The sequence below is a fragment of the Struthio camelus genome, chromosome 9, assembly GCF_040807025.1.
Source record: "Struthio camelus isolate bStrCam1 chromosome 9, bStrCam1.hap1, whole genome shotgun sequence".
NCBI lineage: Eukaryota > Metazoa > Chordata > Aves > Struthioniformes > Struthionidae > Struthio > Struthio camelus.
The window spans coordinates 22,750,506-22,764,536 of record NC_090950.1 but is presented as its reverse complement, the minus strand read 5'-3'; the positions used below and the strand labels follow the sequence as shown (position 1 = coordinate 22,764,536).

At 69.4% G+C, this 14,031-nt stretch overlaps 1 protein-coding gene across 1 annotated transcript; it reads left to right on the top strand.

Annotated features, from left to right (window-relative positions):
• Positions 1 to 10,889: 10,889 nt before the first annotated feature.
• On the top strand, positions 10,890 to 13,966 carry POLR2H (RNA polymerase II, I and III subunit H). The gene is made up of 5 exons (XM_068954127.1): positions 10,890 to 11,058; positions 11,756 to 11,839; positions 12,924 to 13,017; positions 13,223 to 13,306; positions 13,426 to 13,966. Exons 1-5 carry the CDS (start codon positions 10,986 to 10,988, stop codon positions 13,541 to 13,543), a joined length of 453 nt encoding a protein of 150 aa, XP_068810228.1. The 5' UTR covers positions 10,890 to 10,985; the 3' UTR covers positions 13,544 to 13,966.
• Positions 13,967 to 14,031: the final 65 nt, after the last annotated feature.

Sequence of the window (14,031 nt, the reverse complement as noted above, 5' to 3'; positions counted from 1 at the left end):
GAGCACCAGACCTCCCCGGCTGCTCGCCCCCCGCACCGCTGCGTCCAGCCACACACTTTCTGGCTGTCAGCCCAGGGGGTGCGTGCCCGCGGCGCGGGGCACTGCTCCGCGTCCGGCTCGCCAGGGCGCCGCGTGCCCGCGACCCCCACCAGCATTGCCCTGGCAAAGGTCCCGAGCCTCCCTGGGGAAGGCACAGGAGTTAAACTCCTGCTTGAGCATGGAGACCCTCCCGTGCATCCCCGTGCACTCATCCTTCCCTGCCCAGACTCACCTTCAGCCCCACTCACAAGAGCTTTGGGCAGGCTCAGCACCAGCACCTTAGTACCATCCTATGCAGAATAGCCAGAGACGGGAGCAGAAACAGGTAAAAAAGCTCAAAACAGGGTTAGAGGAGCACAGGGGGCCATGGATGGAGGCAGCAGCCCCATCGTACTGGACGCTGTCCCACGCAGGGTGGGAGCCGGAGCAGAGCCACCATCAGCCGGGTCTGCGTGCGTGCGGTGGGGCAGAGCTGGGCACAGGGCTCCCCGTGGCCTCGGGTCCCACGGCCACCTTGGCCTGTGCTCCTTGCTTGGCCACTGCGGCACGAGGTTGTCCTCAGGTGGTGGTGGCCGTGTCACACTGGGGCAGTGGGGGGGGGCACTGGGTCCCCACTTGCGTAAATGCCCCCGAGCACGGCAAGGGAAGAGCATCCCTCGGTCACGCCGCCGGCCCCGGAGACGTCCCGCTGGGAAGCCCTGAGCCCGGCCCGGCTGCCCCACCTTGGCCAGGGCAAGGGAGGCCGCGCGTCCCGCCGCACCGTCCGCCGGCCCATCCGACGCCGACGGGAAGCCCTGCGCGCTTCCCCTTTCTGGATGGCATCCCAGGAGCCAGCAGTCCCGTCCGCCCTGCGCCCTGCCCCAGCAGGGGCCATGAGGGACAGCGTCCTGATAAATCCCACCGGGACGCTGCCGGAGGTGCCATCTGACCCAGCGTCAGCGGCGGAGCTGGGGGGCCGGGGGGCCTCGTGGGCTCCCGGCCCCGCAGGGTGCCCGGGGGAAGGCAGCGAAGCCGGGCAGACGCCCCGGGGACGGCACGGCCGTGCCTCGCGCCCGCCGCCGCCGCCGTGGGGAGCTTCACCCCTCCGCGCCGGCGCGCGGCCGAGCGGCCGCTCCGGGCTGGACGCCGCGCAGCGTCGGGAGGAAATTCAGGCGTTATCGGGGCGCTGGCCGCAGCCGCGTGGCCTCTGCCCTGAAGTTTCCTGCCGTGGCGTGGCAGCAGTGCTATCGTGGGCTTTGCCTCCCGCGTGAAGGGAGGGGGGCCGCAGCTTCCCGCCGAGCCTGGGCAGGGGACCCCCTCGACACGGCCGCCCCGGACCTCCCCTCGCAGCCCCTCTTATCTGCCGGGCGAGCGGCAGCTGGCCGGGGTCTTGCCAGAGCGAGGCCCAAATTTGAAGGGAAAAATGTAAATAAAGGTCCCTGTCCTGCCTGTCCCCGTTATCTCAGGAATCCGGAGTGCGCCGGCACGGCCCCGGCTCCGGCTCTGGCTCCTTCTCCAAGCCGTATTTCACCGGAGCTGTGGCCGCTGGCCCCGGACCAAAGCCGCGGTGACCGGGATGGAGGGAGGCTCTGCCCGGGGCGGCCAGGCCGCTTGGACCTGCTGGGGGGCTGGGGCCAGCAGGAGGGCACGGCGCGGGGGCTTGTGCCACTGTGCCCCCCACGGCGCCCAGCAGCAGGGTGTCGGGGCGCTGGGGAGGGAGCCGTCGGACGGGGCATGGGGGGCTCGGGGTCCCCGACCCACTGCCTGCCCACACCAAGCATCCCCGCGCAGCGGGGTGGGGGCTCGGCTGCTTCCCGACCCTGCTCCCAGATCAGCCGCTAATGATGTCTCAAAAACCTGCTTGCAAAGAGCGTAAATTATTCAGCTCCTCATCAAGGCAATTAAATTAACTCTTCATTGCGGACCATGAATATTTCACAGGGGCAGGGGCTGGGGGTCGGGCTGCCGGCGGCGGGGACAGGGGACGGGGACGGGGGGGGGGACATGGCTCCCACTACCCCACGCCTCGGCGCTAGCCACCCCGGAGCTGGGGCTGCAAAGCAGGGAGCCGCGTCCTCCTGATGGTTCTGCCCTCGCCTTGGCTGCGGGAGGAGACGTGCAACGAGTGTGCTGGTTCTCAGCCCGCAGCAGCCTGCAGGGGGAGGGAAACGGTGGCCGGAGGTGGCAGGCAGAAAGCGGCCCGCAGCTGGGGGTCTCAGGGGACAGACAGGCTGCTCGCCGGGTGCCAGGCTGTCTCCGTCCCGCGCCGGGCCCTGCCGTCACCCTGTCTGCCCAGGTTACTTCCACCGGCTGCTGACGGAGGCCAGGTGCCGGGAAGCCCCCGCGCGTCCCGTCCCGCCCCGGCCTCGCTTCTCCCGTGCCGCCGTTCGCCCGCCGCTTCCCGGGGCCGCCGGCGGCTCCCCCCTCTTTTGCCCCCCAGATAGGGGGCCGTGGGGGGCTGGCACCGCTGCGAGGGGCTGCCTGCACCCCCGGGACCCCTACCCGCCCTGCCCTCCCTGCGCCCCAGGCTCTGCCCGCCCCGGGGCCTGCGGGATCTCCGTCAGGATTTCTCCTTTCTTTCTTCCTCCCTCCGAACAATTAATAATTCATCTCGTAATAAAAGAGGAAACGGTTAATGAGATGAAAACAAGCCAGAAACATCTGCTGGGGCTGCTTTCATCGCTGTCCCCGGGCCGCCTGCGCAGGAAGCGGCGGCGGGAGGGGGGACGGGGACGCTGGCGTGGGGAAAACGGCAGCAGGAGGCTGTCCCCCACACCGGGCCTTCCTCGCCACAGCCCCCTCCTCCTCCTCCCCCGCAGGGACCCCCACGCTGCAGATTGGCTCTGGCCCAGTTTCCGGAGCCCTCTCGTTGCCGCACCAGCAAGCCCGGCAGAGACCTGCCAGGCTCAGGACAGGAGTGGCATCAGGAACCTCAGCACGGGGATGTCGCCTCCTTGCTGAGCTGGTGCCCGAGCATTTCGGAGCCCCCCTCAACGCACCCCAGCCCGGGCAGCGAAGCTCCCGCCTCTTTTGCTGGCCTGGCGCTGCCTGGCTTCCCCAGAGACGGGCCAGGCAGCCAGAGGGGGACGGGGCTGTCCCCTGCGTCCCCTCCGCCCCAGGCGCCCGTGCCCGGCCGTGATGCCTGCAAGGACAGAGGCGGCAGGCCAGGCCGGGACCAGATGTTGTTAGTTACCGGCGATACAATCTCCGGCGAGCGGGGCTGCCCCGGCCCCGGGACGCGATGCTATCGGGGCAGGAATGCGACCCCCACCCTGCGGGGAAGCGCGGGGCCGGGGCACTGCCAGGCCCTGCAGAGGCACCCCGCGCGGGCGGCCGCGGGCGCCTGGGCGCTCCCCAGGGAGGGATGGTCCCAGCGCCGTCGCCAGGCTCTCCGGCTCCTCCGGCCGGAGCCGTGCCGGGCTCGGCGTGGCGGGGGCCGAGCGCTCAGATCCTGCCCGCTTCCCCGCCACGCCTCAGGGGGTCTCACGCTGCCCTGTGCGTGAGCCGGGGGGAGAGGAGCTGGGCAGGGGGGTGCAGAGCCAGAGGGGCCCGGTGCACCCTCGGCACAGGGCACCCAGAGAGCGTCCAGCCCCCAGGTGCCCCAAAAAGCAGGGCTGGCTGTGGGGCGCCCACGGGTGCACAGGGGCTCACGGGATGCTGAGAGCTGCAGTGGGGCGGCCGGGGCGGGGGGCAGGACGTGCGCCAGGGGACGCGGGGTACAGCGGGCTGGCCCGCCACGCGCCCTGCTGCAGCACCGCGCGACGGGGCTGGGCAAGGCCCAGCGTCGGCCGGCCGGCGCAGGCGTTTTGCCGGCGGCAGCTGCGGGTTCGCAGCCCCAACGCAGGGCGAGGAGAGGTCGGAGGGGAGCGCCGGCCCCAGGCGCCGGGAAACGGGTCGGGCCGCCGGGCCGGGGTGGTGCCGGGCGCAGGCTGGGAAGGGGAGGGAAAGGGGGGAGGACAGGGAACGGGAAAAGGAAGGGAAGGAAAAGGGAAGGGGAGGCTTAGCAACGCCCGGAGGCCAGTGACGTATGTCCAAAACCCGGGCCCCAGGAAAGATGCAACCGGCCCGAAACAGCAGCGTTTTGCAGTGTCCGCAAGCAGGCGGCCCCGGGTGTCCAAGCCAGCAGCAGCTGCTGAAGGGCTGCAGAGCTGAATGCGGATGCACCCGGTGCCCCCAGGCCGGCACGCCCGGCACGGGAACGCTCAGGCCTGACAGCAGGGTGACGGGCGCCGGGGCGGACCGGCGGAGGGGAGGCGCAGGCAGCTGCAGCCGGTGCCGGCGGGGTTGCGGGAGGGCGCAGGGCTCGCGCACGGCGGGCGCCACCGCCCGCGGCCAGCACCTGGAGTGGCACCGGGGCGGCGGGCAGGCTGGCGGGCTCGGGGTCGGGGTCGGGCTCGGGCGCTGCCGGGACAGAGCGGGTCGGCGCTGCCCGGGGCAGGGGCTGGCGCCCGGGGCAGGAGGGAAGGGAGCAGGTCAGGCACTATGCTCCATCCCACCTCTGTTTCCAATTTCGCTGAGCCTCACCCCAATCTCTCCAGCTCTCTAATCTGTTTGTCTTCCAAAGCCATTAAGCTAATTTGGAGCCCTCCTAAATCCCCTGGCTCTAATCCTACTTCGGCGCTCCCACCCCGCGGGGATCGGCTCGGGGCAGGGGCAGGCAGCAGCCGGGTGCTGTCGGTGCCCGGCGCGTTTCAGGGCCGGACGAGGCACGGGGAAGGCGAGGGGGGCTCGCGCCAGCCTGGCCGCGGGGTCGCTGGCGGGGAGGATGAGGGCAGCAGCAGCGTGAGGAGGAGGAGGGTGCCGAGGGCTGGTGGGGCCGAGGGTCCCCGTGCAGCCTCCCCCACGCTGGGGGCCGGCAGCAGATAAGGGCCATCGCGGGGACAGGCCGGCCCGATGACAGCCGGAGGGAGATGGCCCTGCGCCTCCGCCAGCCCGGCCGTGCCCCAGGCCCCGCTCCGGCGAGGTGTCGCGGAAAAACAGACGTCAGCATCAGCCCAGAGGAATTCGGCCTCGCCGGCCTGTGCCGGCCAGGGGGACGGCGTGGGGACCGGCACGGGGGCCTCGCCGGTGCACTGGAGCAGCCAGAGAGGGCAACGCCACGGTGTGGCAGAGGGATTTGGGGGGGTCCCTGTAAGACCCTCCGGTTCCCCTTCCTTGCATACCCCCCTGGGGGGCTGAGGGTCTTCAGAGCATCCCTGGGGGTGGCAGATATTTCCTCTCAGCCCTGTAGACGTGTGTCTGAGCGCAGAGGACTCGTGACACTGGTGACACCTCCCCCTGTGCCAGCCGAGGACAACGGTGCAGTTTATTTCCCCGGAAGCTCATTCTTCCCCTTCGGAGCCCATCCGCGGCCTCAGCAGGGGAGGGGAAGGGGCTAATCCCTCCCCGGGGGACACCTGGGGCTCCTGAAAGGGCTGCGGCCGCCCCTTCGCTCGCCCCGGATTATGCGGAGTTAATGAGGGGGGATTAGCTGAGCCCGGGCTGGGCTGCGGGGCGGGAATTAGCTGGGGCGCTCCTGGGTCCCACCTGTCCCCCCACCCCGGGGCACGCGGAGGGGGGTCCCTGGAGAGGCCGGCGGCGGGTGGTGACGGGGAGCCCGCGGGGCTGTCGTGACCCGGGGACGAAGCCCCGATCCCCCCCCACCCCAACCACCCCCGAGCCAGGGACCCTGGTGTCCTGCCCCCCCCCCCCCATGCCACCCTCCATCATCTCCTCGTTACCGGCTATGGGTAATTGGTGGCCTGGTGACAGACGGGCTCATTAACAGCTTAATTTCGGCTTCATCTCTCTTCCTGCCCAGCCCTGGGGGGGGGGGGGGGACCTGCCCCTGTGCCACCCCAGCTGTGCCCTGTGCGGGACGGCGGCAGGGTGACACGGTGGGGGCACGCGTGGGCAGCCCGTCCCGTCCCCCCATCCCCGCCCCGCGCCCTGCCTGCCCCTCGCTGCCTCAGTTTCCCCGGCCGGGGGGGCCCTGCGGGGCCCTGCTCCCCCCGGCGCGCAGGTGCCCGCCAGGCGCCCGCCAGCCGCCCGGCCTCTCCCTGCCCGGTTGTTTGCTCCCCAACGGCGGCTTCGCGGCTCCTTTGTGCCGGCAGATAACACGGGCCGCCGAGGCCTCTGAAGCGCCGGCCCGAGCCGCGGGGAGGGCTCTGCCTGCCAGCGCCCAAGGAAGGCCAACCGGAGGGTCTCAGGGGGCCCCCCGCCCGGGCACGGGTGGGCGTGGGTGGCGGGGGGGGCAGTTTTCCCGGCCCCCCGCGCCGTGCCGCCCAACTTTCCCGCGCCAGAGCATCCTTCGCGTCAGAGCTGCCCCGGCCCCCCGCCGCCGAGCCCCCGAGGCTTGGCGGCGCCCCCAGACGGGTCCCCCCCATTGCTGTCCCCCTTCTTGGCGAGGGCTGCTGGAGACAGCTTGCTGAATTAGTTACGTTCAACCCCAAAACGCTCCTCTCCCCCCCCGCCCCCCCGCCGCAACCGGATGGAGGGCCTGGCTGCGTTTCAAAGGCGCGCTTGTGTTGTATAATTTATCGGCTGCAGATAACAGGCGAGCAGCTAACGAGCGGAGGGGGCTCCGGGCCCCCCGGGCTCCCGAGGGAGCCTGGCACCGCGGGCACCGGGCTGCCAGCCACCACGCCGGCCCGCGACGGGCCGGGCCACCGGCAGCCGGAGGGGGGTTACCCCCCGCCGATGGGTCCCCTCCGGTGCCGGGGTGTTTGGGGGTGCCCCAAGGTGGGGGGAGAGCCGGTGCCCATCTGTGCCCTGCTTTGGGGGCACCGGCGGGGTGCTTCCCCCCCTCCCCGCCACACTCCCACCCCAGCCGCCCTCGCAGCGGGGTTTGCTTAATCCCAGACAAGGGGGAGACACCAGGCACCGGGCTGGCAAGCGGGTGCTCCCGCGCCGCGCTCCTGCCCCCCTGGCAAACCCCGCCGGCGCAGCGGCACCGTGTGCCGGGGGCAGCGAGGGCGGCCTGGGCCCGGAGGGGCGCCGGGGCCGGGGCGCCGGGGCCGAGCCGGGTCAGCGGGGCGCCCCGGGCAGAGCACGGAAACACCAGCCTGCGCCGTGTTTCCCACCACCTCGGCCTTACACTGACATCTGCCGGCACCAAGCCCGGGCCTGGCGCCGGAGCCCCCCCAGCGCGGCCGGAGCCCCCCCAGAGCGGCGCTGCCCGTGGCCCCGCAGCCCACGCGGCCCCCCGCGGCTCCCCGACGGCCACCTGCGGCACGGCGCGCGGGTGCCCACCGCGCTGGCACGGGGTCAGCGAGGCGGCCGGCACCCGCGGAGGGCCAGGAGCCCCGAGCCGGATGCCGGGGTGCCTGTGCCAACACCCCCCCCGGTCCCCCCCCCACCCCACCGGCGGCCTCAAGCAGGGGGGCAAGGGCAGGTTTGATTTACAGCTCTGGGCACCGGCCAAGCCAGGGAGGGCTTGGCAGGAGGCGGCTGCGGTCCCCGGGGGGGCGAGGGGCTGCGCCAGGTCCCCGCTGCCGCCCCGGCACCGCGGCATCTGGGGGGCACCCGGAAAGCTGGCGCCATCCTCCCCTCGCCAGCTGGCCTCCGCGGGCGGCTTGGCGCCTGGCTGGCCCCGCTGCCCCACCAGCGCACGAGCCGGGCCAGGCCCACCTTCGCCCCGCGCCGCAGCTCCCCTCGGATGTACCCTCGTCCCGCTAGGGCAGGGAAGCAGCCGGAGCTGGCAGCGGGGCCCAGGCGTCCGGGCTGCCGTCCCTCTGCCTCCGCTCCCCGGCATCCTGCCTGCCTCCAGCTGGCGGAGGTCGTGGGCAGCAGCGTCCCTCGGGCGCCTGCTTTGCCAGCTGGCAAACACAGCCCACGCCGCCTGTCCTGAGCCCTGCCGACCTGCACCGAATGTGCCAGGTCTCAGCGATGGGCGGACAGGGGCAGCTGGGTGCAATAAACCCGGGGTGAACCCTGTCCCCTCCTGTCACCTCGCAGTGGGCCCAACCCAAGAGCACCCAAAGGGGGGGGACACAGCCATGCCCCTGTCCTCGCCTAGCAGGCACCCCCGAGCACGGGGAGCATCCCAGCGCCACACCAGGCCCCCTCCCCAAAAAACACAGCCCTGGCACAGCCGTGAGTACCGTGCCAGCCTGCCTGGGCGGGCTGGGGCACAGCAACGTCGCTGCCAGCCCCCCGGACGGCACCCTTGCCATGCTGGGGGGCACGGCGGGGCAGACTGGGAGCGCGGGGCGGCAGGGGGGTGGCGGGGGGAGGAGACCCGGCCGCTGAGACGATGATTTGAAGGAACGGAGATTGGAGGTGACGTCGCAGTGCGTTAAGCCGAGCGGCTGTTCCCGCGCTCGGCAGCACCGCCGCGGGGCGACCCCGCCGTGAACCGCCCGGCTGCCCCCCCGATCGGCCGCCGGCCCCCGCGCGCCAGCGTACGCCGCTGCCGCGCCGTCCCCACCTGCGTGCCCGCAGTGCCGTCGCCGGGTCCGGCCCCCCGCTGCGCCGCAGACGGCCGGCTCCGGGCACGGGGCACGCGCCAGAGAGGCCAGACCCAGCCAGCCCGGCCGGGGTGCCAGAGGTGTCTCCGCTCCAGACATCACAGCACCCATGCGGAGACACCTCAGCTCCGGATAGCACCCGGGGCCGTGCCCTGGAGACATCCCCGCTCCAGGCAACATGGGCTATGTACCAACTCAGCTCCAGACACCGTGGGTCACGTGCCAGAAACGTCTCGGCTCCAAGCACCGTGCGCCGTGTGCTGGAGATGTCTCGGCTCCAAGCACCATGGTCAAGCCCTGGAGATGCCTTGGCTCCAAACACCGAGTGCCATGCTCCAGAGATGCCTTGGCTCCAAACACCACATGCCATGTGCTGGAGACATCTCGGCTCCAGACACTATGGGCCACGCTCTGGAGACGTCTCACCTCCAGACACCATGGCCAAGCACTGGAGATGTCTCGTCTCCGGACACCACGGGCCATGCTCTGGAGAGACCTCTCTCCAGCCGCCTTAGCCGTGCGCTGGAGATCCACAGTGCCCAGGCCGGCTGGTGACATGTGCTCCACACACGGCACCATGCCGCCTTCCCTTCCAGCGTCCCCACACCAGGGGGACGCCTGGCCCAGACACCAAGCCCCCATCTCCCGACCCGCGGAGGGGCACCGCTGTGCCGCACAGCACCGCTCGGTGCCACCTCCAGCCTGGCACCCGCTCCCCAAACTTCGGCAAAGCCCCAGCATGGGGCCACGGGGTGGCATGGGCTGGCACGAGTCTCGGCCGAGCCGGGGAAGAATAGGTTAAAGCCAGGCGGCACGTGGCATTTGGGGGCCGGGGGGGGGGGGGGGGACAGGGCCGACCCCGCGTGTGCGCCAGCGCGGCTGAACTTTCGACCCAGCGTTCGCGGCTCCCTGAGCAGACGCCAGGCGCTTGGGCACCCCGCGGCGCCCCGAGGCGCGAAATCCCGCGCGGCGCTGTCAGACTCCCGCTCTCCTCCTTCTCCTCCTCCTCCTGCCGTTCCGGTTCATCTGCAGGCCACCGGGTGACAGCCGTTGGCCCTGTCCTCACCCCCGGCCCCCACCCGACGTCTAGCGCCGCCGCGCCAGCTGGGACCGCGGCCCCGGTGCCACCGCCAGCCCCACGGCACCCATGCCTGGTGGCCCACGGGGGGCCGGAGCACGGCGGGTCACACACCCTGGTTAGATGGTGGCCCCTGGTGTGGCGGCAGCGCCTGCAGGGGGCAAGAGGCCACCCTGTCCTGCCTGCCTGCCTGGCACCACGGTGGCACCGCTTGCCGTGGCGGGGGGGGCAGCCTCGGCAGCGTCCCGAGCCTCCCGCCCGCTCCGTGCCCGGCCCCTCGCCGTGGCCAGCCGAGTCCGCCAAACTCATGACACCAGTGGCCGCCGCTGGCCCGGCGGCACGTGCGGGGCCCAGGGCAAACGCCTCCTCGCGACGCCGCCGCGGTGGGGAGGGGGATCGGGGCGGCGAGCCCGCTGCGGGGCCCCCCGGCCCCGGCGCCGCTCGCTCGGGGCGGCGGCGGCGTGCGCGGCCCCGGCCGCTGCCATCCGCGGCCTCGCAGCTCCCCCTGCCGGCATCCGGCTGGCTGCGCCAGCCCCCCCCCCCCCAAAGGGGTCTAGGCCCCCCCAAAAGGGGGTCGGCTCCCGTGCCTGCCCCCCACCCTGCCCGGCTCCTGCGCCAGTCTCGGGGTGGGCAGCAACGCGCCAGGGAGCTTGTCCCGGGGCCCCCCCGAGGCCGGCAGCCAGCACCCCCCCCCGGCAATGCACCCCCCCACCCACTGCAACGCACCTCCCCATTGCAATGCGCCCCCCCCTTGTAATGCAACCCCCATTGCAAGGTACCCCGCATGGCAAAGCACCCCCCATTGCAATCCACTCCCTGCTGCAATGCACCCCCAACCACTGCAGTGCGCTCCCCTCGTCACAGTGCCCCCACCTCGCTGCAATGCACCCCTCTCTTTGCACTGTCCTCCTTTGCCATGCACCCCCAATTGCAAGGCACCCCCTAACTGCAGTGCACCCCAGTTGTAATGCCACCGCAATTGCAACGCACTCCCAACCGCAATGCACCCTCAACTGCAATACTCCCAGTTGTAATGTACCCCAAATTGCAATGCACCCCCGAGTTGCAAGGTACCCCCCTAATTGCAATACCCCCTAATTGCAACGCACTCCCAACTGCAGTGCCCCCTTTCCGCCTGCCCCAGCCGGGGGCCCAGTCGGCGGAGGTGCCCAGCGTAACGCCGGGCCGTTGAGGGGCTGCGGGGCCCGCGGGGTGCTCGGCGCTGCACACGGCCGGGGAGCGCGGAGCGGCGGGGTGTGTGTGTGGGGGGGGGGTCCCTGAAGAGCCCGAGGGGGGCCCCCAGAGACCGCGGGAGGGGCGCTAGGACCGCGTGGACACCCGCGGCCGGCCGGGCCCGCCAGTGCGCAGGCGCCAGCGCCGCCCCGCCCCCTTCCCGAGGCTACTTCCGGCCTGCTGCCGCGCGCGGCGGAGGCGGCGGCGCCATGGCCGGGATCCTCTTTGAGGACATCTTCGACGTGAAGGACATCGACCCCGAGGGCAAGAAGTTCGACCGCGGTGAGCGGGGCTCCGCGCCCGGGCCGCCGCCGCCGGCCCTCCGGGGAACCTTCTCGAAGGCGCCCGGCATGGCCGCCGCCGCCGCCTCCCTGGCCGTGCGCCTGCCGCCGCCCCCCCGCTGTGCCTCGTCTCCCCCTCCCCAGCCTCGGACTGCTCCCCCTGCGGGTCCCCCTGCTCCCCCTTCGGGCCCCGTTGTCCCCTCGGCCCCCCCCGCCCACCTGTCCCGTTTCCCTCCTCCAGCCCAGGACTGCTCCCTCAGTGTGCTACATCTGCTTCCCCTTCCCCCTCCGCAGCCCGAGGCTGCTCTCCTCAGTGTGCCCCCATCTCACACAAACACCTAGCTTGCGACTGCCCCATCTCCTTTTCTGCCCTTCCCACCCAAGGCGCGTTGTCCGCCCTTCACCCCGGTGTGCCCTGGGCCCTCACCCCCAGCCTGGGACTGCCCCCTTCCTCCCCGACACCGTGGGCTGCTCTACCTCCTGGTGTGCTCCATCTACATGCACACAGCCTCATCTCCCATTCCTCTTCCTACACACACCTGTGTCTGCCCCAGGCTCTTGGACCAGCCCCAAGCCCTGTGCTCCCACAAATAGCTCATGCTTGGTTGGTGGGAGGATGGCGCAGTCTTGGGACCCTTCACCCACCCAGCCTGTGCGGTCTTTTGTGTCCTTGCTCCTGACTCTGCTGCTCTCCACAGTGTCCCGCCTGCACTGTGAGAGCGAGTCCTTCAAGATGGACCTCATCCTGGACGTGAACATCCAGATCTACCCTGTGGACCTCGGTGAGCTCTCGGGCTGCTAGCACAGAATGCGCCGGGAGTGAGCTGGTGTCGGCCCGGGGTGGGGGAAGGCACGCACTGGTGCACAGAGGAGCAAGGTTGATCTCAGGCTTTCCTAGACCCCTCTGCTGTCCCCAGATCAGAGAAGGTGAGTGGTGCTGGGCACTTTTGCTCTGCTGGCGTGACCTGGATTCTGTCTCACCTCACTATGATATTCATTTGGGTTCTGTTGTGCCCTGTTCCCCATATACGCTCTGCGGTGAAATTGCATCGGTTGCTAGGGACTAAGCCTTAAAGAGAACTTCTGAGATGAGTTCCTGTGGTTGAAGACAGAGTCTTGCCATAGTGAGGAAGGCTGGAGTTAGTGCTATAGGGTCTCAGGTACTTGTCCAGAGCTCAGCCTCACCCTCTGGGACACTGTATGGAGATCTGTTGTTACGTCCAGTGAAAATGTCATCTGTGGTACCCTTGTGGCTCTGGTCTCCTCCGTGGTGGTGATGCACGACTGGGGAACTGGAGGAGACAAAGGGCCTGGTATGATCTTTCCTCGCTCCCCACAATCCTCTTGGAGGCCTGAACACAGGGGTGGGGCTTGTGCCAAACCCTCTGGAGCAGTCCTTTGCCTTTACCTACTCAGATCTGCTATAGATGTCCCAAAAGCCAGGCTGAAAGGTCACAAGGAACCTGGAACCAGTCTCAGATGGAGAGAGGGGGGAAATGGGGGAGGGATCATGCTGAGCTCTTCTCACTGCCTGGGAGGGTGCTGCTTGGCATCTCTCACTCTGGGCCTCGTGGAGGGCAGGCCCTTGTGCTGTTGCACGTTGAGATGTGTGTTCCTGGTGTCGAGAGCGGTGCCCTTGGGTGAACAATGGAGGATCTCATGAGAAGTGCTCTGTGCCCAGCTCCCATACTCCAGCTCGTGCCTGCTGTATGGAGCTGGGACTGGCTTGCTCACCTGTATGTGGCCTGCATCATGTGGTACTTGCAATGAGTAGCTTGTGGCACTGCCAGCTTTGCCCCATGAGCCTGATGCTGATCTGGCTGCGCCCACCCACGTTCTCACGGCTCCTGTGCCCTCTTATCCCAGGAGACAAATTCCGCCTGGTCATTGCCAGCACCTTGTACGAAGACGGCACCCTGGATGACGGGGAGTATAACCCCACAGACGATAGACCTTCCAGGTACCAGGGATCCAGTTGGCGTGGGTGGGTGGCACAAGCTGTGCCTGCTGGGATCCACAGAGCAGCCAGGTGGTGGCGAGGAAAGAGCTTAAATGCCGAGAGGCTGTGTGGTACCTTCTCCCAAAGGGTGCTTGGATGGGGGATGCCAGGAAAAGGGAAGTATGCAGCTTTGATTCTTCTCTGAGCTCCCGTTGTCCCATTGCAGGGCAGACCAGTTTGAGTACGTGATGTACGGCAAGGTGTACAGGATCGAAGGGGATGAAACGTCCACAGAGGCAGCCACACGCCTGTGAGTGTCTGTCCCCAGAGGGGGAGCAGTGCCCCAGGGTAGTAGGGGAGGCACAGGGATGTCAGACAGGATCTCCTGTGGGTTTCCCCCGTCTCACTAATCCTCTCCTCCTGCCCCAGCTCTGCCTACGTGTCCTATGGGGGGCTGCTCATGCGGCTGCAGGGAGATGCAAACAATCTGCATGGGTTTGAAGTGGACTCCAGGGTTTACCTGCTGATGAAGAAGCTGGCCTTCTAGAGGAGGATACATCTATCTTGCCTCCATGGACTGTCCCAGAGACATTTTGCTGGCAAGTAAACAGGATGCCTGTGACCCTGCATCCATGCTCCCTGGCCTCTCTGGTGCTGGTGGAGGAGGGGGATGGTCCCCCCTTGTCTTTTCTGACTCTTGCCAGGATTTGCAACCCCCTTCTACGCGGAGAGAGGTGCCTGACAGCCAAGCAGGGGCCATGCCGGGTGCTCTGCAGTCCTGTCAGGTGGTAGTCTCTTCTGACCTCCTGTCTTTCTGTACTTCAAAATCAGGCTCAGCCCCAGCCCTAGTCAGGGGCAGCTGGACTGAGACAGCCACCTGTCTGCATTGGGGCTGGGAACCTTATCTGAGGAGCCATCCTGAGACAGGCCTGGGTTGTTCTTGATTAAAGTGTTTGGGATGTGTTTTCTAGATCTGACTCTGTTGCCTGAGAGGTGAGGCTGGCTGGGAGCACTTACGCCTTTGTAGGGGGCAAG

What these genes read in the sequence shown, in the direction of transcription:
- POLR2H (XM_068954127.1), top strand. Translation starts at nt 10,986, where the DNA reads ATGGCCGGGATCCTCTTTGAGGACATCTTCGACGTGAAGGACATCGAC. An exon ending in GGGCAAGAAGTTCGACCGCG is followed by an intron (nt 11,059 to 11,755) that starts GTGAGCGGGGCT and finishes TGCTCTCCACAG; the next exon opens with TGTCCCGCCTGCACTGTGAG. An exon ending in ACAGAGGCAGCCACACGCCT is followed by an intron (nt 13,307 to 13,425) that starts GTGAGTGTCTGT and finishes CTCCTGCCCCAG; the next exon opens with CTCTGCCTACGTGTCCTATG.